The following is a 22,130-nucleotide window of genomic DNA, read 5'->3' as shown; positions in this document are numbered from 1 at the left end:
GAAAAGTGGAAAATGGAATTCATCCAGAGAATTGTGAAATAATACATTTTGGGAGGCGTAACCAGGCTAGGGATTACACAATAAATGGGAGGATACTGAGTAATGTGGAGGAACAGAGGGACTTTGGAGTGTACATACACAAATCCTTAAAGGTAGCAGGTAGCGCTTCTACAGTATAGGTAGGAGGAGGTATATCCACATTGAGAATACCCTCTATTGTGTTGTGTGGCACTACCACTGTCCCACCACTAGCAACTCAAGACTGGACATCCATGAGGTACTGTGGGCCATCAGCAGCAGCAGAATTGTACTCAACCACAACCTGTAACCCCAAGGCCCAGCATATCCCCCACTCTACCATTACCAACAAGCCAGGGTTTCAATCCTGGTTCAATGAACAGTGCAGGAGAGATGCCAGAAGCAGCACCAGGCATACCTAAAAATGAGGTGTCAACCTGATGAAGTTACAACTCAGGACTACCTGCATGTCAAACATAAGTGGCATGCAATAGACAGAGATAAGTGATCCCACAAGTAACAGATCAGATCTGAGCTCTGCAGTCCTGACACATCCAGACATGAGTGGTGGTGGACAATTAAAGAACTCAATGGAGGAGGAGGCTCGACAAATATCCCCATCCTCAATGATGGGGGAGCCCAGCACATCAGTGCAAAAGATAAGGCTGAAACATTTGCAACAATCTTCAGTCAGAGGTGCCGAGTGGACGATCCATCTTGGCCTCCTCCAGAGGTCCCCAGCATCACAGATTGCTGGTCTTCAGCCAATTTGATTCACTCCACGTGAAGGCACTGGATATTGCAAAGGCTATGGGCCCTGACAATATTCCAGCAATAGTACTGAAGACTTGTGCTCCAGAACTTGCTGCACCCATAGCCAAGTTTCTCCAGTACAACTACAACACTGGCATCTACCCAGCAATGTGGAAAATTGCCCAGGTATGTCTTGTCCACAAAAAGCAGGACAAATCCAATCCGGCCAACTACCATCCCATCGGTCTACTCTCGATCATCAATATGGTTGTGGTTGTTGGAAGTCAATCATCTCAGTTCCACGACATAACTACAGGGTAAGTCTGGGTAATGTCCTTGGTCCAACCATCTTCAGCTGCTTTATCAATTACTTTCCTTCATTCATAAGGTCAGAAATGGGGATATTCGCTGATGATTGCACAATGTTCAGCACCATGCATGACTCCTCAGATGCTGAAGCAGCCCATGTCCAAATGCAGCAAGACCTGGACAATATCCATGCTTGGGCTGACAAGTGGCAAGTAACATCCGTGCCACTTAAGTGCCAGGCAATGACCATCTCCAACAAGAGAGAACCTAATCATCGCCCCTTGACATTCAATTGCTATCATTGCCAAACTATCAACATGCTGGGGGGTTATCCTTGACCAGAAATTGAACTGGACTAGCCATATAAATACTGTGGCTACAAGAGCAGGTCAGAGGCTGGGAATTCTGCTAAGAGCAACTCACCTGCTGACTCCCCAAAGTTTGTCCACCATCTACAAGGCACAAGTCAGGAGTGTGATGGAATACTCTCCAATTGCCTGGATGAGTGCAGATCCCACGACACTTAAGAAGCTTGACACAGTCCAGAACAAAGCAGCCCACTTGATTGGCACCCCATCCACAAACATTCAGTCCTTCCATCACCGTTGCACAGTGGCAGCAGTCGGTACCATCTACAAGAAGCACTATAGGAACTCACCTAGGTTCCTAAGACAGCATCCTCCAAACCCATAACCACTACCATCTAGAAGGACAAGGGCAGCAGATGCATGTGAACACCACCACCTGGAATCTCCCCTCCAAGCCACACACCATCCTAACTTTGAAATACTTCGCTATTCCTTCACTGTCACTGGGTCAAAGTCCTGGAACTCTCTCCGTAACAGCACTGTGGTTGTACCTACATCACATGGACTGCAGCAATTCAAGAAGGCAGCTCACCACCACCTTCTCAAGGGCAATTAGGGATGGGCAATAAATGCTAGCCTAGCCGACCCCCACATCCCATGAATGAATAAAATAAGGTGTTAAGAAGGCATAATCTCCATTTAAGGGGTAGGCCATTTAAGACAGATGAGGAGGAATTTCTTCACTCAGAGGGTGGCAAATCTTTGGAATTCTCTACCCCAGAGGACTGTGGAAGCTCAATCGTTGAGCATGTTCAAAACAGGAATTGACAGAATTCTGGAAAATAATGACATCAAGGGATATGGAGATAATGCGGGAAACTGGTGTTGAGGTAGATGATCAGTCATGATCTAAATTGAATGGCCTACTCCTGTTCCTACGTTCCTTTATGACATGCCTTCCTTTACTAACTGAGGCATAGAATATAAGAACAGGGAGGCTATGCTGTATGCAACATTAGTTAGACCACAGCTTGAGTGTTATGTTCAATTCTGGTCACCATAATACAGGAAAGATGCGATTGAACTGAAGACAATACAGAGGAGATTTATGAGGATATTGATGGGAGTGGAAAATTTTAATTATGAGGAAAGATGGATAGGGTGGGTTAATTTTCCTTGGAACGGGAAATGCTGAGAGCAAACTTAATTGAGGTGTATAGAATTATGGTAGGCCTAGATAGAGTAATTAGGGTCAACCTATTCATCTTAGCAGCAGGGTTGAAAACCAGGAGGACATAGAATTAAAGTAATTGGTAGAAGGATTAGTGGGAAATCAGAAAATATTTTTTCATGCAAAGGGTGGTAGGGACTTGAAACTCACTGCTTGAAAGGGTGGGAGAGGCAGAAACTCTCACCACATTTAAAATGGAGATGGAAATAGTGGACGTGTTGGTTGTCATCTTCCAAAGTTATGTAGATTCTGGAATAGACCCGGCAGATTGGAGGGTGGCAAATGTAACCCCCTATTTAAAAAAGGAGGGAAGGAGAAAGCAGCAAATTACAGACCGATTAGCCTAACCTCAGTAGTAGGGAAAATGCTAGTGTCTATTATAAAGGATGTGATAACAGGACATTTAGAAAATATCAACGGGATTAGACAAACTCAACAGGGATTTATGAAAGGGAAATCACGTTTGAAAAACCTACTGGAGTTTTTTGAGGACATAACTGGTGGGATAGATAAGGGAGAACCTGTGGATGTGATGTATTTGGATTTTCAGAAATCTTTTGATAAAGTCCCACATAAGAGGTTAGAGTACAATATTAAAGCACATGGGATTGGGGGTAATACATTGGCATGGATTGAGAATTGGTTAACAGGCAGGAAACAATAGGAATAAATGGGTCTTTTTCAGAGTGGCAGTACAGGGGGGTACCGCAGGGATCAGTGCTTGGGCCCCAGCTATTCACAATATATATCAATGATTTGGATGAGGGAACCAAATGTAATATTTCCAAGTTTGCTGATGACACGAAACTTGGTGGGAATGTGAGCAATGAGGAGGGTGTTAAGAGGCTTCAAGGCAATTTAAACAGGTTCAGTGAGTGGGCATCACATTGCAGATGCAGTATAATGTGGATAAAGTTATCCACTTCGGTAGGAAAAATAGAATGGCAGAGTATTATTTAAATGGTGATAGATTGGGAAACGTTGATGTACAAAGGGATCTGGTGTCCTTGTACACCAGTCACGGAAAGCAAGCATGCAGGCGCAGCAAGCAGTTAAGAAAGTGAATGGTATGTTGGCCTTCATTGCCATTCACAGGAGCAAGGATGTCTTACTGCAGATGTACAGGGCCTTGGTGAGACCACACTGGAGTATTGTGTGCAGTTTTGGTCTCCTTACCTAAGAAAGGATATTCTTGCCATAGAGCAAGTGCAACGAAGGTTCACCAGACTGATTCCTGGGATGGCAGGGTTGTCGTATGAGGAGAGATTGGGCCGACTAGGCCTGTATTCACTGGAGTTTGGAAGAATGAGAGGAGATTTAATTGAAACATAAAATTCTGACAGGGATGGACAGACTGGATGCAGGGATGATATTTCCTCTAGCTAGGGGATTTAGAAGAAGGGATCACAGTCTCAGGGTACAGGGTAGGCCGTTTAGGACCAAGATGAGGAGAAACCTCTTCACTCAGAGGGTGGTGAACCTGTGGAATTCTCAGCCACAGAAGGCTGTGGAGGCCAAGTCACTGAATATATTTAAAGAAGTAAATAGATAGATTTCTGGACTCTAAAGGCGTCAAGGGGTATGGGGAGAGCGCAGGAGTATGGCATTGAGATAGAGGATCAGCCATGATCATATTGAATAACGGAGCAGGCTTGAAGGGCCGAATAACCTACTCCTGCTATTTTCTATATTGCACCTATTCCTTTTGATAGGGCTTCTCAATTCAATCTGTCACTCATTGCAAGTGACATGAAGCCTTATCTGCTCCATAATTTTATTCACTGCCTTAAAAAGGGAGCTGTGCAGACATATCATTATCATGGTCACAGACACGCTCGATTCAGTGTGTGTCTACAGTACCTATGGTGTATGGTTCACAGTGAGGAGGAAAGCTTTAGAATGCAGTAACAACAACAGTCACTGAGGTGCCCCATCTGTGTGTTCGGAATAAGAACTGCCCCTATTCCTCATCAAGATGCAAATTATCTCTGCCCACAATAACAGCTTCCAAACACATCACCACCACTGCCCCCATACCCCCCCGGGCTGTGTGATCTCAGCTGCTGTACCTCTCACTGAGGAGCATGGGATTCATTAGTTCATTACTAAATCTCTTCAGTACAAGGTGATCTTAAAGGTGATTAAAATTTGCATTATAGTTTCGCTCTGCTTTAACAGAGACAGGGGAGAGTTGGGTAAAAATAATTGGGCAATAGACAGTTGCTGGAAACACCTGTTTCCTGTCGAGTTACGAAACAGAGTGCACAGTTTTAAGAGTTAGTGACACCCACCTGACAGGGCTCTCCTTATAGGACACAACACTCCCGGTAACAGATCCGCCACTGCTGCTCGAGGCATCATCGTCATCTTGATAATAACCACTTGTTGCAAGACGTGTGCTACGTCGCGACATCCTCAGTGGCTTCTGATACTGTCACACCGAGGGACGGTAACTCAAACTAAATTCAAAAGGGAAACAGAATCCGTTAACACCCACATCACCAGCTAGAGGGACAATAAACATGAGATGTAAAGGGACTGTTTAACAGCCTATGTATAGGCCTATCACTGTAAAACAAAACTAGCTATAGTACAGGTGAGGACAGGACTGTCACTATTCAACACTGGGGTACAGTACTGGTGGGTACAAGTCTGTCACTGTACAACACTGGGATACAAGTCTGCCACTGTACAACACTGAGTACACTACATGTGTGGATTGACAGTTGTACGTGTGACTAGTTGCCTACTGCTATATTGCACATGGCACACTGAGTTACAGACATGTCTCAGCAGCAAACACAGCAGCAGTGTTCAACAATGGAACAATTCATGTTAAATAATCCGTTACAGGCTGGCTTATCATTCAGCATTTTACTCTCCCAGCTTAAGGCTGAGAGTCGCCTTTCCTTCCATTCGTCCAACCATCTGTACAGGTTGAGCAATGTAGTACAGAAGAAAATGAGAAAGCAAAAATGTCAGAACTACAGTAATTGACATTGCATCATAAAAGCACTGACCGCACCACCAGCGGTTGCTGGAGGCATCTCATCACCTTCAGAAACAGACTGACCACAACACAGCAGCTGCTAATCACTCCCTCATACCATGTGGGTACAGCAAGCAATTTGGAAGGCAAATGACACATTGGCTTTTATTGCAAGGGAGAATAAGGAAGGCTTGCTGCAATCGCACAGGGATTTGATGAGACCAAATCCAGAGCAGAGTTTTGGCCTCCATAACAAAGGAAGGATATACTTGTATTGCCTTGGAGATGTACCATAAGATCAGAGCACCAATAACATCAGCAGCTGCTGCTGCTGGTGTCACTCTACCACCTCATATTGAGAGCAGGCTGGGAAATGAGCAGAGATCAGCGGTACACACTGGGTGTGAGGGAAATGAGCAGAGATCAGCGGTACACACTGGGTGTGAGAGAAATGAGTAGAGATCAGCGGTACACACTGGGTGTGAGGGAAATGAGCAGAGATCAGTGGTACACACTGGGTGTGAGGGAAATGAGCAGAGATCAGCGGTACACACTGGGTGTGAGGGAAATGAGCAGCGATCAGTGGTACACACTGTGGGTGCAGGAAATGAGCAGAGATCAGCGGAGCACACTGTGGGTGCAGGAAATGAGCAGAGATCAGCGGTGCACACTGGGTGTAAGGGAAATGAGCAGAGATCAGTGGTACACACTGTGGGTGCAGGAAATGAGCAGAGATCAGCGGTGCACACTGGGTGTAAGGGAAATGAGCAGAGATCAGCGTTGTACACCTGGGAGGGGCAGGGGGGTGGGGGTGGCGTGAGGGAAATGAGCAGAGATCAGCGGTACACACTGGGTGTGAGGGAAATGAGCAGAGATCAGCGGTACACACTGGGTGTAAGGGAAATGAGCAGAGATCAGTGGTACACACTGTGGGTACAGGAAATGAGCAGAGATCAGCGGTGCACACTGGGTGTAAGGGAAATGAGCAGAGATCAGCAGTGCACACTGGGTGTGAGGGAAATGAGCAGAGATCAGCTGTACACACTGGGTGTGAGGGAAATGAGCAGCGATGAGCGGTACACACTGGGTATGAGGGAAATGAGCAGATCAGCGGTACACACTGGGTGTGAGGGAAATGAGCAGAGATCAGCTGTACACACTGGGTATGAGGGAAATAAGCAGCGATGAGCGGTACACACTGGGTATGAGGGAAATGAGCAGAGATCAGTGGTACACACTGGGTGTGAGGGAAATGAGCAGAGATCAGTGGTACACACTGGGTGTGAGGGAAATGAGCAGAAATCAGTGGTACACACTGGGTATGAGGGAAATGAGCAGCGATCAGTGGTACACACTGGGTGTGAGGGAAATGATCAGAGATCAGCGGTACACACTGGGTGTGAGGGAAATGAGCAGCGATGAGCGGTACACACTGGGTATGAGGGAAATGAGCAGCGATCAGCGGTACACACTGGATATGAGGGAAATGATCAGAGATCAGTGGTACACACTGGGTGTGAGGGAAATGAGCAGCGATCAGCGGTACACACTGGGTGTAAGGGAAATGAAGAGATCAGTGGTACGCAGTATAAAGAACACAATGCATGGAATAAATAAAGTCCATCGGAGATGAAAAGCTGTTCCTTCCAGAAACTCTGTCAAACAGCACTAACAGTGGCTTCACCCCACTTCATTCATACCTGTTCATGGAATTTCTTGAAATATTACAGAATCTTCCCTGTGAGGAGGGCATAAAGAGATTGCAAAGCGACTATAGACAGATTATGTATGTGGGCAACAAGGTGGCCGATGGAGTATAAGGTTGGGAAGTAAGAATAATGTGGGCAATATGAGTAAAAAAGCAGAATTTATTTTTTAAAAGAATGTGAAACTTTTAAATTTGATATTCAGAGAGACTTGGGTGTACTCATACAAAGAACACAAAGTTAGCATGTGGGTACAGTAAGCAATTTGGAAGGCAAATGACACATTGGCCTTTATTGCAAGGGAGAATAAGGAAGGCTTGCTGCAATCGCACAGGGCTTTGATGAGACCACACCCAGAGCAGAGTTTTGGCCTCCATATTGAAGGAAGGATATACTTGTATTGCCTTGGAGATGTACAGTAAAGGTTTTTTTTTCTTGGTATGTGGGCATTGTTGGCTAGGCCAGCTTTTGCTGCCTATCCCGAATTGCCCTGGAGAAGGTTCACTAGAATGGTTCCTGAGATGAGATTAACTTTTGAAGTTCTGCACTGTCCTCCTCACAGTTTACAATGCTTCCAAGCTTTGTTTCATCCGCAAACTTTGAAATTGTCCCCTGCACACCAACCTTCAGATCATTATTATATATTGGGAAAAGCAAGGGTCCCAATATCGACCCCTGGGGAACTCCACTACAAACCCTCCTCCAGCCCAAAAAATATCCATTAACCATTACTCGCTGTTTCCTGTTACTTAGCCAATTTTGTATCCATGTTGCTACTGCCCCTTTTATTCCACGAGCTATGACTTTTCTCATAAGTCTATTTTCAGCACTATATCAAAGGTCTTTTGGAAGTCCACGTACACCACATCAACAACATTACCCTCATCAACCCCCTCCGTTACCTCTTCAAAAAACTCTGGCAAATTAGTTAAACAAGCTGCTGAATCAGTATTCCTTTATGTTGAACACCACTTGGAGGAAGCACTGTTGTTGGTATGGGCACAGAATGTGCTCTGGATGGGGGACTTCAATGTCCATCACCAAGAGTGGCTCAGTAGCTCCACTACTTACTGGCCTGGCCGAGTGCTAAAGGACAAAGCTGCCTTGGTCTGTAGCAGGTGGTGAGGGAACCAACAAGAGGTTAAAACCTACTTGACCTCATCCTCACCAATCTACCTGTCGCAGATGCATCTGCCCGTGACAGTATTGGTAGGAGTGACCACTGCACAGTCCTTGTGGAGACGAAGTTCCAAGTTCCATCTTCACACTAAGGGAACTCCATTGTGTTGTGCATCACTACCATCATGCTAAATGGGATAGATTCTGAACAGATCTAGCAACTTAAAACTTGGCATCCCTGAGGAGTTGTGGGTCATCATCAGCAGCAGAATTGTATACAAACATAATCAGTAAACTCATGGTCCCCACTCTACCATTACCATCAAGCTGGGGAATCAACTCTGGTTCAATGAAAAATGCAGGAGGGTATGCTAAGAGCAGCACCAGGCATACCTAAAAATGAGGTGTCAACCTGGTGAAGCTACAACACAGTACTACTTGCATGCCAAACAGCAGAAGCAGCATGTGATGTGCAGAGCTAAGCGATCCCACAACCAATGGGATTGATCTAAGATCTAAGCTCTGCAGTCCTGCAAGATCTAGTCATGAATGGTGGCGGACATTTAAACAACTAATCAGAACAGGAGGCTCCACATATATTCCCATCCTCAATGATAGGGGAGCCCAGCACATCAGTGCAAAAGACAAGGTTAAAGCATCTCTAGCCATCTTCATCCAGAAGTGCCAAGTGGATGATTCATCTTGGCCTGCTCCTGAGGTCCCCGTCAGCACAGATGCCAGCCTTCAGCCAATTCAATTCACTCCACATGATATCAAGAAACAGCTGAAGGCACTGGATACTGCAAAGGCTACAGGTCCTGATAGTACCGAAGACTTGTGCTCCAGATCTAGCCACGCCTCAGGCTAAGCTGTTCTTGTACAGCTACAACACTGGCATCTACCCGGCCGTGTGAAAAATTGCCCAGGTATATCGTGCCCACAAAGAGCAGGATAAATCCAATCTAACCAAGTGGCAAGTAACATTCATGCCACACAGGTGGCAGGCAATGACCATCTTCAACAAGAGAGAATCCAGCCATCTATCCTTAACATTCAATGGCATTACCATCACTGAATCTCCCATATCAACATCCCTGCTGTCAATGTATAAATAATCACACTGCATGGCAATCACCTTGACAATTCCTAGTTAAACAGGTGCCATCTAAACAGAATAAAAAGATACAGCTGGAACACTTTGTGGGGAAGCTACTTGGAAGTCAGTAGCACTGAGCAGCTGTCTTGAAAATAAACCAGCTTGAACTAATTCTTCTACTACAACCTCTTGTTGTGAGTAACACATGGGGTTATGATTCACTAGAAATTGAACTGGATTAGCCATATAAATATGCGGCTACAAGAGCAGGTCAGAGGCTGGAAATTCTGTGAAGAGCAACTCACCTGCTCGCTCCCCAAAGCCCATCCACCATCTACAACGCACAAGTCAGGAGTGTGATGGAATACTCTCCAATTGCCTGGATGAGTGCAGCTCCAACAACACTCAACAAGTTCAACACCATCCAGGACAAACCAGCCCACTTGATTGCACTCTGTCCACCACCTTCAACATTCACTCCCTCCATCACTGACATACAGTAGCAACAGTGTGTACCATCTACAAGATGCACTGCAGCAACTCACCAAGGCTCCTTCAACAGCACCTTCCAAACCCGCAACTCCCTACCATCTAGAAGGACAAGGGCAGCAGATGCATGGGACACTACCACCTCCAAGTACCCCTCCAAGCCACTCACTATCCTGACTTGGAACTCTATCACCATTCCTTCACTGTCGCCGGATCAAAATCTTGGAACTCTCTCTCGCCAACAGCACTGCAGTTTTCCTACACCACATGGACAACAGCAGTTCAAGGTGGCAGCTCATCACCACGTTCTCAAATGCAGCTAGGGATGGGCAACAAATCACATCCCATGAATGAATAAAAAAAGGAATCAAGGGACATGGGAAGAGGACGGGAGAGTGGAGTTGAGGTAGAAGATCAGCCATGATTGTACTGAGTGGCAGTGTGGGCTCAATGGGCTATATGGTCTACTCCTGCTCCTATTTCTTATATTCTTGTCAAGTCCAAAATATATTCTTGTTGCTCTTCTCCTACCTCTTTCCAATGTGTGAATTTCCTCTCGTGCAAGCTGGAAATGTAGATTCCAGTGAGATTCTGCTCAGTGGGACCAAAGGTTTCTCCCACCAATCAGCTCCTTTCCTTCAAATGACATTGTTTGGGTCCCAGCATCTCAGGATCATCAAATTCCACACACAGTCCTTGTTCTTCACCCCGACTCCCCCACCCGGTACTGTGCCAAACCCTCAGTCCCAGTTTTCTCTATCTCTCTGCATTGTCCCTAACTTGCAATTCCTGTCTCTCTCTCTTGTTACTAACCCTAACTCTCAGTCCCTGTTCTTTTTTTAGACAAACTAGCAATAAATTCAGATTTTTTTATAACTCTGTGCAATTAAAGTGCAGTTTGATCTTTGTGTCTGCTCCACATGTCTAGCTAGGAATAAATTCCTTTAACTTTATAATTCCATTCTCGGTTTCTGTGCTTGAATTCACACGGTCCATTCCTCTTAGGGTTTTAAGAGTCTGAATCAATCTCCTCAATCTGCTTTTCTCAAATGGAAACACTCCATTTTATAATTTAAAGCTCCAAATTACATTTGTCCCCAAACCCCCTGGAAGGTGTCAATATCCTTTTGATAGCTGGGTTTCCAGAACTAAAGAGAACAGGAGGAGCTTTTCCTCTTTAGTCCTCTTGCCAGAGGCAGGTTTAGAAAGTTCTGCAGCTCCTGATTTTTGTTCCTTTCATTTTAATGAAATGGAAAGTCTACTAATTCTCCAAGTGCAGCCTGGCCAAACAATCCCTGTGAAACGATTGTAAGTTCTAACATTAAACTGAAGCGCTATCTCAGACATTCTCTTACGTTGCAGGGTGTTAGCCTGCACACTGCCACCACTTATACTGAGACTGAGGTAGTACCAAACTGGTATCAGCGGCAGATAACATCTCAGACAGCACAGACCACAGGCTTTGTGACACTTTCAAAACTACACACAGCTTTGCTACTCACACTGAGAATTTACACTAAAGACTGACATAGACATAGTAAATAGGATCAGGAGTAGGTCATTCGGCCCTCGAGCCTTGTCTGCCATTCAATAGATCATAGTTGATCCTCTATCTGAACACCATACTTCCACTCTCTCCCCATATCCCTTGATGCCTTAGAATCTAGAAATCTATCTATTTCCTTCTTAAATATATTCAGTGACTTGGCTTCCACAGCCTTCTGTGGTAGAAAATTCCACAGGTTCACCACCCTCCGATTGAAGAAATTTCTCCTCAATTCAGTCCTAAATGGCATACCCCTGTATGCTGAGACTGTGACCCCTTGTTCTAGACTACACAGCCAGAGAAAACATCACCCCAGCATCCAGTCTGTCCAGCCCAGTCAGAATTTTATACGTTTCAATGAGATCTCCTCTCATCCTTCTAAACTCCAGTGAATACAGGCCTAATTGACCCAATCTCTCCTCATATGACAATACTGCCATCCCAGGAATCAGTCTGATGAACCTTCCTGCATTCCCTCTATGGCATGCATATCCTTCCTTAGGTAAGAAGATCAAAATTGCACACAATACTCCAGGTGTGGTCTCACCAATGCATTGTATAGCTGCAGTAAGACATGCTTGCTCCTGTAACCCAACCACTACCGCCTAGAAGGACAAGGGCAGCAGACACATGGGAACACCACTACTTGCAAGTTCCCCTCCAAGCCACTCACTATCTTGACTTGGAACTATATCGCCATTCCTTCACTGTCGCTGGGTCAAAATCCTGGAACTCCCTCCCTAACAGCACTGAGGGTGTACCTACAGCAAATGGACTGCAGCGGTTCAAGAAGGCAGCTCACCACCACCTCCTCAAAGGCTGGCCTAGCCAGCAACGCCCACATCCCATGAATGAATAAAAAAAATTACTCAAATCCTCTTGCAACGAAGGCCAACATACCATTTGCCTTCTTAACTGCTTGCTGCACCTGCATGCTTGCTTTCAGTGACTGGTGTACAAGGACACCCAGGTCCCTTTGTACATCAACATTTCCCAATTTATCGCTGTTTAAATAATACTCTGCCATTCTGTTATCCGAAGTGGATAACTTCACACTTATCCACATTATACTTCATTGCCATGTATTTGCCCATCCACTTAACTTGTCTAAATCGCCTCAAAGCCTCTTTACATCTTCCTCGCCACTCATATTCCCACTTAGTTTTGTGTTGTCAGCAAACTTGGAACTATTACATTTGGTTCCCTCATCCAAATCATTGATATATATTGTGAATAACTAGGGCCCCAGCACTGATACCCGTGGTACCGCACTAGTCACCACCTGCTACTGCAAAAAAGACCCATTTATTCCTACTGTTTCCTGCCTGTTAACCAATTCTCAATCCATGCCAATTTATTACCCCCAATCCCATGTGCTTTAATATTGCACTCTAACCTCTTATGTGGGACTTTATCAAAAGCTTTCTGAAAATCCAAATACATCACATCCACTGGTTCTCCCTTATCTATCCCACCAGTTATGTCCTCAAAAAACTCCAGTAGGTTTTTCAAACGTGATTTCCCTTTCATAAATCCCTGTTGAGTTTGTCTAATCCCGTTGATATTTTCTAAATGTCCTGTTATCACATCCTTTATAATAGACACTAGTATTTTCCCTACTACTGAGGTTAGGCTAACCGGTCTGCAATTCCCTGTTTTCTCCCTCCCTCCTTTTTTAAATAGTGGGGTTACATTTGCCACCCTCCAATCTGCCAGGACTACTGCTCATTTCAGAACTCCACTACACCATACCTCTTCCCATTCATTGCCACTGCCTCCCTAAATCACTACAGCTCTGCACAGATTCAGACCTTTTATTCTTGGGCCATTATAAAGAATAGACAATTTATAGCATGAATGGTGGGAATCTGCAAACAAACAAGATGACACCAGACATGAAAGCGGGTCAGTTGGAGTATATGTATGCCCTTGTCACCAGTGGGCTAGTAGGCACACATCCAGTGGGCCAGTAGGTTTAGTGTGCAGAGTCACAGATCAAATGGGCCAGTAGGTTGCATGTGCAGAGCCACACATACAGTTGGTCAGTAGGTTCGGTGTGCAGAGTCACACATACGGTTGGTGCGGTGTGCAGAGTCACACATACAGTTGGTGCGGTGTGCAGAGTCACACATACAGTTGGTCAGTAGGTTTGGTGCGTCGTGTCACACATCTAGTGGACCAGGAAGTTATGTGCGTAGTGTCACACATCCATGGCAGAGAACTGCAGATGCAATGTTGCATCAATGGGCTTTGCTCAGGCACTTCCCAGGGTCCAAATAACACAAATAAGAAAGAACCTGAGAGTCACTAAGACACTCATTCAGGGAGCAGAGAATGAAAAACAAAGAGTAAGAAGATGAGGTAAAACCTATGCTGAATGACAGCACAGCTCTCCTCAGTGTTAGACTATTTGCTGTGTGCGATAGATTAGAAACCCAAACACATAGCATCATTATCATCCCATCTGGTTGGCAGTATCCAAAGTAGCCCTGATAGTACACGATTAATAAGGTTATTATTGAGAGAGAACGTTGACTCAGAAACTCAGGAAGTAGAATCAGTACAATTGGCAAATAGGTCAAGGGTCAGAAAATGCTGGCGGGAGTAATTTATATGCCCCTAAGAGTAATTATACCACTGGACAGAGCACTAAACAACAAATTAGTGGAATTTGTAACACAGGCAATGTAATAAATGTGGGGACATTAATCTTCATACACACTGGACCAATCAACTTGGCAATGGTGGTTTGGAAGATGAGTTTGTAGAATGTTTTTGTGACAGTTTCCTGGAACAATACATTGTGGAATCAACTAGGGATGAAGCTATTTTAGATCTAGTATTGTGCAATGAGACAGGGTGAATTAGTAATCTCATAGTAAAAGATCTGCTGGGAAATAGTGATTGTAATGCAATTGAATTCCATAATAAATTTGGAAGTTATATACTCCAATCACTAACCAGAATATTAAACTTAAACAAAGCTAAGGACATAGGTATGAGGGAAGAACTGGCTAAGGTTAATTGGGTAAATAGACTAAAATGTATGGCGGTAAATAAATAGTGGGAAACATTTAAAGAAACAATTCAAAATGTTCAACATTCCATTAAAAAACAAAAGCTCAGCAAGAAAGATTCACCCGTGGCTTACTAAGGAAGTTAAGAATAGTATTGGATTAGAAGAAGAGGCTTATAATGTTGCAGAGAATAATAGTAAGTCTGAGGATTGGGAGTGGTTTAGAAACCAGCAAGGGTCACCAACAGTTTGATAAAAAGGGAATAACTAGAATGAGAGTAAACTAGCCAGGAATATAAAAACAAATCGTAAAAGCTTTTACAAGTATTTATAAAGGAAGAGAGTAGCTAAAGTAAACTAAAGTAAAGTAAAGGCAAAGACTATAGAAATTATCATGGGAAATGAGGAAATGGCAGAGACATTGAACAAATATTTTGTGTCCATCTTCACAGTAGGGGATACAAGTTACATACCACAAATACAGGGGCTAATAAGAGCAAGCAACTTAATCAATATCAGCAGAGAAAAAGTACTGGAAAAACTTAAGAAACTAAAATCTGACAAATCCCCATGACCTGAAGGTCTACACCCTAGCATTCTAAAAGAGAAGCTATAGAGATAGTGGGTGCGCTGGTTATTCCTAGGGTGAAGGGGATATCTTATGAGGAAAGGTTGCGTCTATACTCATTGGAGTTTAGAAGAATGAGAATCTTATTGAAACATATAATATCTAGGGGGGCTTGACAGTAGATGCTGAGAGGATGTTTTCTCTCGGGGGAAGCATAGTTTCAGAAATAAGAAGCCTTCCATTTAAGACAAAGATGAGGAGCAAGTTCTTCTCTGAGAGTCGTTAATCTTTGGAATTGTCTTTCACAGAGAGCAGTGGACGGCTGGGTCATTGGATATATTTAATAGCCGAGTTAGACAGATTTTTGATCTATAAGGGTGTCAAGGGTTACGGGGGGACAGGCAGGAAAGTGGAGTTAAGGCCACAAACAGATCAGCCATGATCTTATTGAATGGCAGAGCAGGCTCGAGACGTCCTAAATGGCCGATTCCAGCTCCTATTTCTTATGTCCTTATGCATTGGAGGCAGTTCAGCAAACGTTCACTGCATTGGTTCCTGGGATGAGAGGGTTGTCCTATGATAAGAGGCTGATTAAATTGAGTCTATATTCTCTGGAGTTTAAAAGAATGGGAGGTGATCTAATTGAAACATACAAGATTCTGAAGGGTTTGACTAAGAGGTTGTTTCTCCTGGCTGGGGAATCTAGAACAGGTGGGCACGTTCTCAGGATAAGGGATCAATCATTTAGGACTGAAATTAGCAGAAATTTCTTTAGGCAAGTTTTTGTGAGGTTGTGAATCTTTGGAATTCTCTACCCCAGAGGGTTGTGGATGTGCCATCGTAATATATTTAAGGTTGAGGTAGACAGATTTTTGATGTCTCAGAATCAAGAGGTATGGAGGAGCAGGTGGAAAAGTTGAGTTGAAGCCTAAGGTCAGCCATGATCACATTGATTGGCACAGCAGACTTGATGGGCCATATGGTCTACTCTGGCTTCTATTTGTTATGTCCTTAAAGTTACCTTGTGTGGATTTGATGCATCCAAGGTTACTGAGGGAAGTAAGGGTGGAAATTCCAGCAGCTCTTGCCAGAATTTTTCAATCCTCCTTCGATATGGTGCCAGAAAACTGGAGGATTGCAAATGTCACACCCCTGTTTTAACTAAAAGGGGAAAGGTATAAACCCACTAACTACAGTCCAGTCAGTGTAACATCATTGGTGGGGAAATTTTTAGAGGCAATAATGCAAGGCAAAATTAATTGGCAATTAGAGAAGAATGGACTAATACTTCCAAATCAAAAAAGTCATTTATTAAATACAAATTGTGTTGGATTAACTTGATTGAGTCATTTGATGAAGTAACAGAGGATAATGCAGTTTGATGATATTGTATATATTGATTTTCAAAAAGGGATTGACAAAGTATCACATAATAGACTGGCTGGCAAAATTGAAGCCCATGGGATTAGACAGACGGACAGTGGCAGTATGGATACAATATTGTATAAGGGACAGAAAGTAAAGGGTAGTGGTTGTTTTTCAGATTGGACGTATGTACACAGTGTTGTCCTCCAGAAGTCAGTGGTCCTTTGACGTATATTAACGACTTGGATTTGGAAATATAGGTTGTAATTTCAAAGTTTGCAGAAGCTCAAAAATGTAGTAAACAAAGAGGAGGATAAATAAAAGACTTCAGGGAAACAGAAAAAGGGGAATAAACTTGGTAACTAATTGACAGACACTTGGCAGATGAAATTTAATGCACAAAAGTATACAGTACTTCATTTTGGAAGAATGGGGAGAATATGAACTGAATGGTACAATTTGAAAAGGAGGTGCACAAACATAATTTTTTGACAGTGGCAGGACATATTGAGAAGGCTGTTGAAAAAAAAATATAAGGATCAAAGGCTTTATTAGCATGGTAATAGCGTGTAAAAGCCAGGAAGTTATGCCAAACCTTTCTAAAACACTTTTTAGGAAGGATGCCAAGTTCTTAGAAAGGGTATAAAAGAGATTTACCAGAATGGTACCAGAAATTGGAGAATTATGTCCCATTCAGGAGATGGGAAGGAAAATATATATATCTACATCAGCCTGGCTACTTTCTAAAATTATTTTTTTAATTCGACAAATGGCTGGACTGATAAAATAGCCGCCGCTGACCACATGATGATAGCTCTGGAAGTTTCTGAGCAGTTTAAACTTGGACAAAGGGCATCAAACCTCTGTAATGTAACACTCCTTGCCTTGTATAAACATTCCAGCCAAGCCAACACAATGGGCAGAATTTTGCCCTCAGATGGCATGTGGGCCCCATCGGCTCGGCGGTGGGTAGACAGCCGATGCCCGCCACCAAAACGGAGCCCGCCGCCATTTTGAGTGGACGGGCCAATTAAAGCCCGCCCACCGGCCTGCCCAACAGGAAGCGCTATGCGCTTCCTGTGCGGTGGGGTGGGGATTCCCCATCTGTCAAAGTACACTCTTTTACGCATGCGCACTGCGCCCTGAGGCAAAGTCCTGTCTCAGGGAGATTAGTGACAGGTAAGAAAAGTCAAAAAATAGAAAAATTTAAAAATTAACATGTCCCCCTCATGTGACAATGTCACAGAAGATGGGACATGTTAATAAAAACGACATAAACTTTATTAGACTTTTAAAAAATGGACATGAAACCTCATCCCGCCAGTGGATGAGGTTTCATGTATTATCAGAAGCCCGCTGGGATTCCTGGCTTGCCCACCAGTCTTACGGTTGGACGGGCAGGTCTTTAATTATCTTAATTAGCCTGTCAATGGCCTTAATTGGCCATTGACAGGTCGGCGGGCGGACAGCTGATTTCGCTGTCCGCCCGCCTTCCTAAAAATTTAAAGGGACCGGGATGATGTCGGGGGTTCCTCCCAACATCATCTCACGTCATTTTCCCGTCGGCGAGCGGGCCCCGCCCCCAAATCGTCAACAGGAAAATTCAGGCCAATGGATTAGCAGACAAGACATCTGCACCAGCCAGCTATAGACAAAGGCAGAGCTATTTGTGACTCCTCATCTCCAATATTGTGATAATGGTTCTACAGTTACCTGTTCAAAACACAATGGGTTGTAACCAGGGACCTTGTTAGCTGAATAGCTTGACACAAAACCACCCTGTCACGTGACTGAGACTTGAGCTGTTTGAATTTCTTTAATTATACTGCTTTTGAATTTTATCTTCAGTTGCAGTTTAACTTCCGAAGAGGACAGGACTCCAGGCTAGCAGCCTGCCTTTGACCTCCATCTCTCTCCAAGTCTGATTCCCAGAAAGAACCTGTATTTCATCTGCAGAGTGAACTGATTTTCAGGATACAAGAATACTTTGTTGCATCTTTAACAGACTCAAGCTGCAACAAAGTTCCGAGGACCAAGACCAGGAATTCTGCCAAACAAAGCCACCTGAAAGAACCTTTATTGGACATTGACTTACTGGTGAAACCATAGTTCTTATTTTTATCATGGTCTCTGCCCCAAACCCCCTTCTTTCCCTTATCCCTCTTTTATTGTATGAATGTAAAAAGGGATGGACATAGTGAAGTTCCTTTCCTGCAAGGGGTGGGGGGCGGGGGGGGGGGGCGTGTGCATGTGTAAAATAAACCAACCCTCTTATTTTACCTTATCTCACGTTTGAGGATTGGATCACTCCAAATTGAAGGGTTGGGGAACGTACGCCACACTTATAAAAGGGGGAAATCAAAAATCAAAGGACATTTTTGTTTACGGACAGTGAGTGAGTGAAGAAATCAAGGCTGTCTAAGTTAAACCCTCTCCTGTCCATAACAATTCAGTTACGTAGGAGAGAGGGGAGAAGCTGGGATTGTTCTCCTCAGAATAAAGAAGGTTAAGAGAGGTTTTGATAGAGATGGTCAAAATCATGAACGATTTTGAGAGAGTATATAAGGAGAAACTGACAGCAGGGTTGGTAACCAAAGGACTCAGATTTATGGTGATCAGCAAATGAGCCAGAGATAACATGAGGAAATGTTTTTTGTTTTGTTCTACACAGCAAGTTGTTGATCTGGAATGCGCTTCCTGAATGATTGAATGTGCTTTCATCAACCTTAGCGTTCGATATTCAAGAGAGAATTGTATACACACATGAAGGGAATTTTATAAAAGGACTACATGTGACTAATTGGATAGCTCTAACAAAGATCCAGCACAGCCAGGCTGAATGGCTTTCTTCTGTGCTGTATGTTTCTAACTACAGTTACGAACATACGAACAAGGAGCAGGGGAAGGCCATTCAGCCCCTCAAGCCTGCTCCGCCATTTAATAAGATCACGGCTGATCTGATAGTAACCTGAAATCTGCATCTCACCTACTGCCGATATACCTCACCTGAGACAGCACCTTCCAAGCCCATGACCACTACCATCTAGAAGGACAAGGGCAGCAGAAACATGGGAACACCACCACCTGGAAGTTCCCCTCCAAGCCACTCCCCATCCTGACTTGGAAATATATCGCTGTTCCTTCACTGTCGCTGGGTCAAAATCCTGGAACTCCCTCCCTAACAACACTGTGGGTGTACCTACACCACATGGACTGCAGCGGTTCAAGAAGGCAGCTCACCATCACCTTCTCAAGGGCAACTAGGGATGGGCAATAAATGCTGGCCCAGCCAATGAAGCCCACATCCCGTGAATGGATAAAAATAACCGCACTGATCACCATGGAATACTCTAGGAGACAGGGCATCTCCAATAGTATCACATTTCCTAATCTAGAAAATTGTGAAGCATTCCTGGATAGGAAATGGACATTCATATATTCTTGGGATAATAATCCTGAGCTACCTCTGGGTAATTCCAAAAGGCCTGTGCCTCACTAAAGTACTAGCTGATTACAGCATCTGGGGAACGTGACAGGCAAATCCAAAGGACCAAACTACATATAGCTGGCCTTGGGTAGATAACCACACAAACACACTGACACTAGTCTGACAGTGCCGGCGCGGCGCACCCCCAGGCTGATGGTGCCGGCGCACCCCCAGGCTGATGGTGCCGGCGCACCCCCAGGCTGATGGTGCCGGCGCACCCCCAGGCTGATGGTGCCGGCGCACCCCCAGGCTGATGGTGCCGGCGCACCCCCAGGCTGATGGTGCCGGCGCACCCCCAGGCTGATGGTGCCGGCGCACCCCCAGGCTGATGGTGCCGGCGCACCCCCAGGCTGATGGTGCCGGCGCACCCCCAGGCTGATGGTGCCGGCGCACCCCCAGGCTGATGGTGCCGGCGCACCCCCAGGCTGATGGTGCCGGCGCACCCCCAGGCTGATGGTGCCGGCGCACCCCCAGGCTGATGGTGCCGGCGCACCCCCAGGCTGATGGTGCCGGCGCACCCCCAGGCTGATGGTGCCGGCGCACCCCCAGGCTGATGGTGCCGGCGCACCCCCAGGCTGATGGTGCCGGCGCACCCCCAGGCTGATGGTGCCGGCGCACCCCCAGGCTGATGGTGCCGGCGCACCCCCAGGCTGATGGTGCCGGCGCACCCCCAGGCTGATGGTGCCGGCGCACCCCCAGGCTGATGGTGCCGGCGCACCCCCAGGCTGATGGTGCCGGCGCACCCCCAGGCTGATGGTGCCGGCGCACCCCCAGGCTGATGGTGCCGGCGCACCCCCAGGCTGATGGTGCCGGCGCACCCCCAGGCTGATGGTGCCGGCGCACCCCCAGGCTGATGGTGCCGGCGCACCCCCAGGCTGATGGTGCCGGCGCACCCCCAGGCTGATGGTGCCGGCGCACCCCCAGGCTGATGGTGCCGGCGCACCCCCAGGCTGATGGTGCCGGCGCACCCCCAGGCTGATGGTGCCGGCGCACCCCCAGGCTGATGGTGCCGGCGCACCCCCAGGCTGATGGTGCCGGCGCACCCCCAGGCTGATGGTGCCGGCGCACCCCCAGGCTGATGGTGCCGGCGCACCCCCAGGCTGATGGTGCCGGCGCACCCCCAGGCCGACGGCGCACCCCCAGGCCGACGGCGCACCCCCAGGCCGACGGCGCACCCCCAGACTTTTTTACAAAAGCACATAGATAATTACAGAATCATAGAATGATACAGCACAGGTGGTGGTCATTTGGCACCTCTGGGAATTAACCAGTGGAGGCAAGGCAGGTTTATTCTGTCTAGAATGCATGAGTGTACTTTTCCTATCCAAGGATGCTTCTCAATCGTCCTACTGGATGAGGAAATGTGATACTCGAGGAGATAGGGCATCTCAAATAGAATACTTTCCATGGTGATCAGTGAGGTATTGGCTCTGATTAGCTGTAGGTAGAAACATACAGTACAGAAGAAAACCACTCAGCCTGGCTGTGCTGGATCTTTGTTAGAGCTGTCAGATTAGGCCCATAGCCCTTATTATTTTTTTAAATTCCCATCAAGTGGTTATACAATTCTCTCTTGAAAATTGAACATTATGATTGAATGTGCTTTCACCACCCTTTCAGGCAGAGAATTCCAGACCATAACTTGCTGCGTTTAAAAAAAAAAGCAAAAAACATTTCTTCATGTTGTCTCTGGTTCATTTGTTATGCCTCTTGGAAAGACAATTAATTTTGACCCGAATTATTGTCCCTAAAAATTTCCCCACCGCAACTGTTAGGCTGACTGGCCTGCCGTTGCCGGGTTTATGCTGCTCTTTTTGTTAGAATGGGTACAAGAATTGCAATCTTCCATTCTCCTGGTGCCAGTTTTGTACTTAAGGATGGTTGGAAGATTCTGGTCACAAGTCGCAAAGTACAAGCTGATGGTTAGAGACCGCCTGCTGTTATTGTAGAAAGAACATTAGCACAATAGAGAGCAGACAGCATGGATTCACCAGGATGATGCCAGGGATGTGAAACGATATCTGAGGAGATGAGATATTGGGACCAATTTCACTGGAGCAGAGAATGGCAAGAGAGAACAGGGCAGTTGGTTAGTTTTTGAATTGCTACAGGATTGTGGGATTGGACAGG

At 45.5% G+C, this 22,130-nt stretch overlaps 1 protein-coding gene across 3 annotated transcripts in view; it reads right to left on the bottom strand.

Moving 5' to 3' along the window:
• The window catches only part of sun2 (Sad1 and UNC84 domain containing 2), a 55,137-nt gene extending 50,063 nt beyond the window's left edge, over nucleotides 1-5,074 (bottom strand). For all 3 annotated transcript variants that reach the window (XM_078532140.1, XM_078532142.1, XM_078532143.1), the window contains exon 1: nucleotides 4,911-5,074. In XM_078532140.1, coding sequence (XP_078388266.1) covers nucleotides 4,911-5,032 — 122 coding nt within the window. In that variant the 5' untranslated portion in view covers nucleotides 5,033-5,074. The remainder of the gene's footprint in view (nucleotides 1-4,910) is intronic.
• Between the last annotated feature and the right edge of the window lie 17,056 nt (nucleotides 5,075-22,130).

The sequence above is a fragment of the Cetorhinus maximus genome, chromosome 29 (assembly GCF_964194155.1).
Source record: "Cetorhinus maximus chromosome 29, sCetMax3.hap1.1, whole genome shotgun sequence".
In the NCBI taxonomy this organism is placed as follows: Eukaryota; Metazoa; Chordata; class Chondrichthyes; order Lamniformes; family Cetorhinidae; genus Cetorhinus; species Cetorhinus maximus.
The sequence above is the reverse complement of the archived record's forward strand: the minus strand, read 5'-3'. Positions and strand labels throughout refer to the sequence as shown.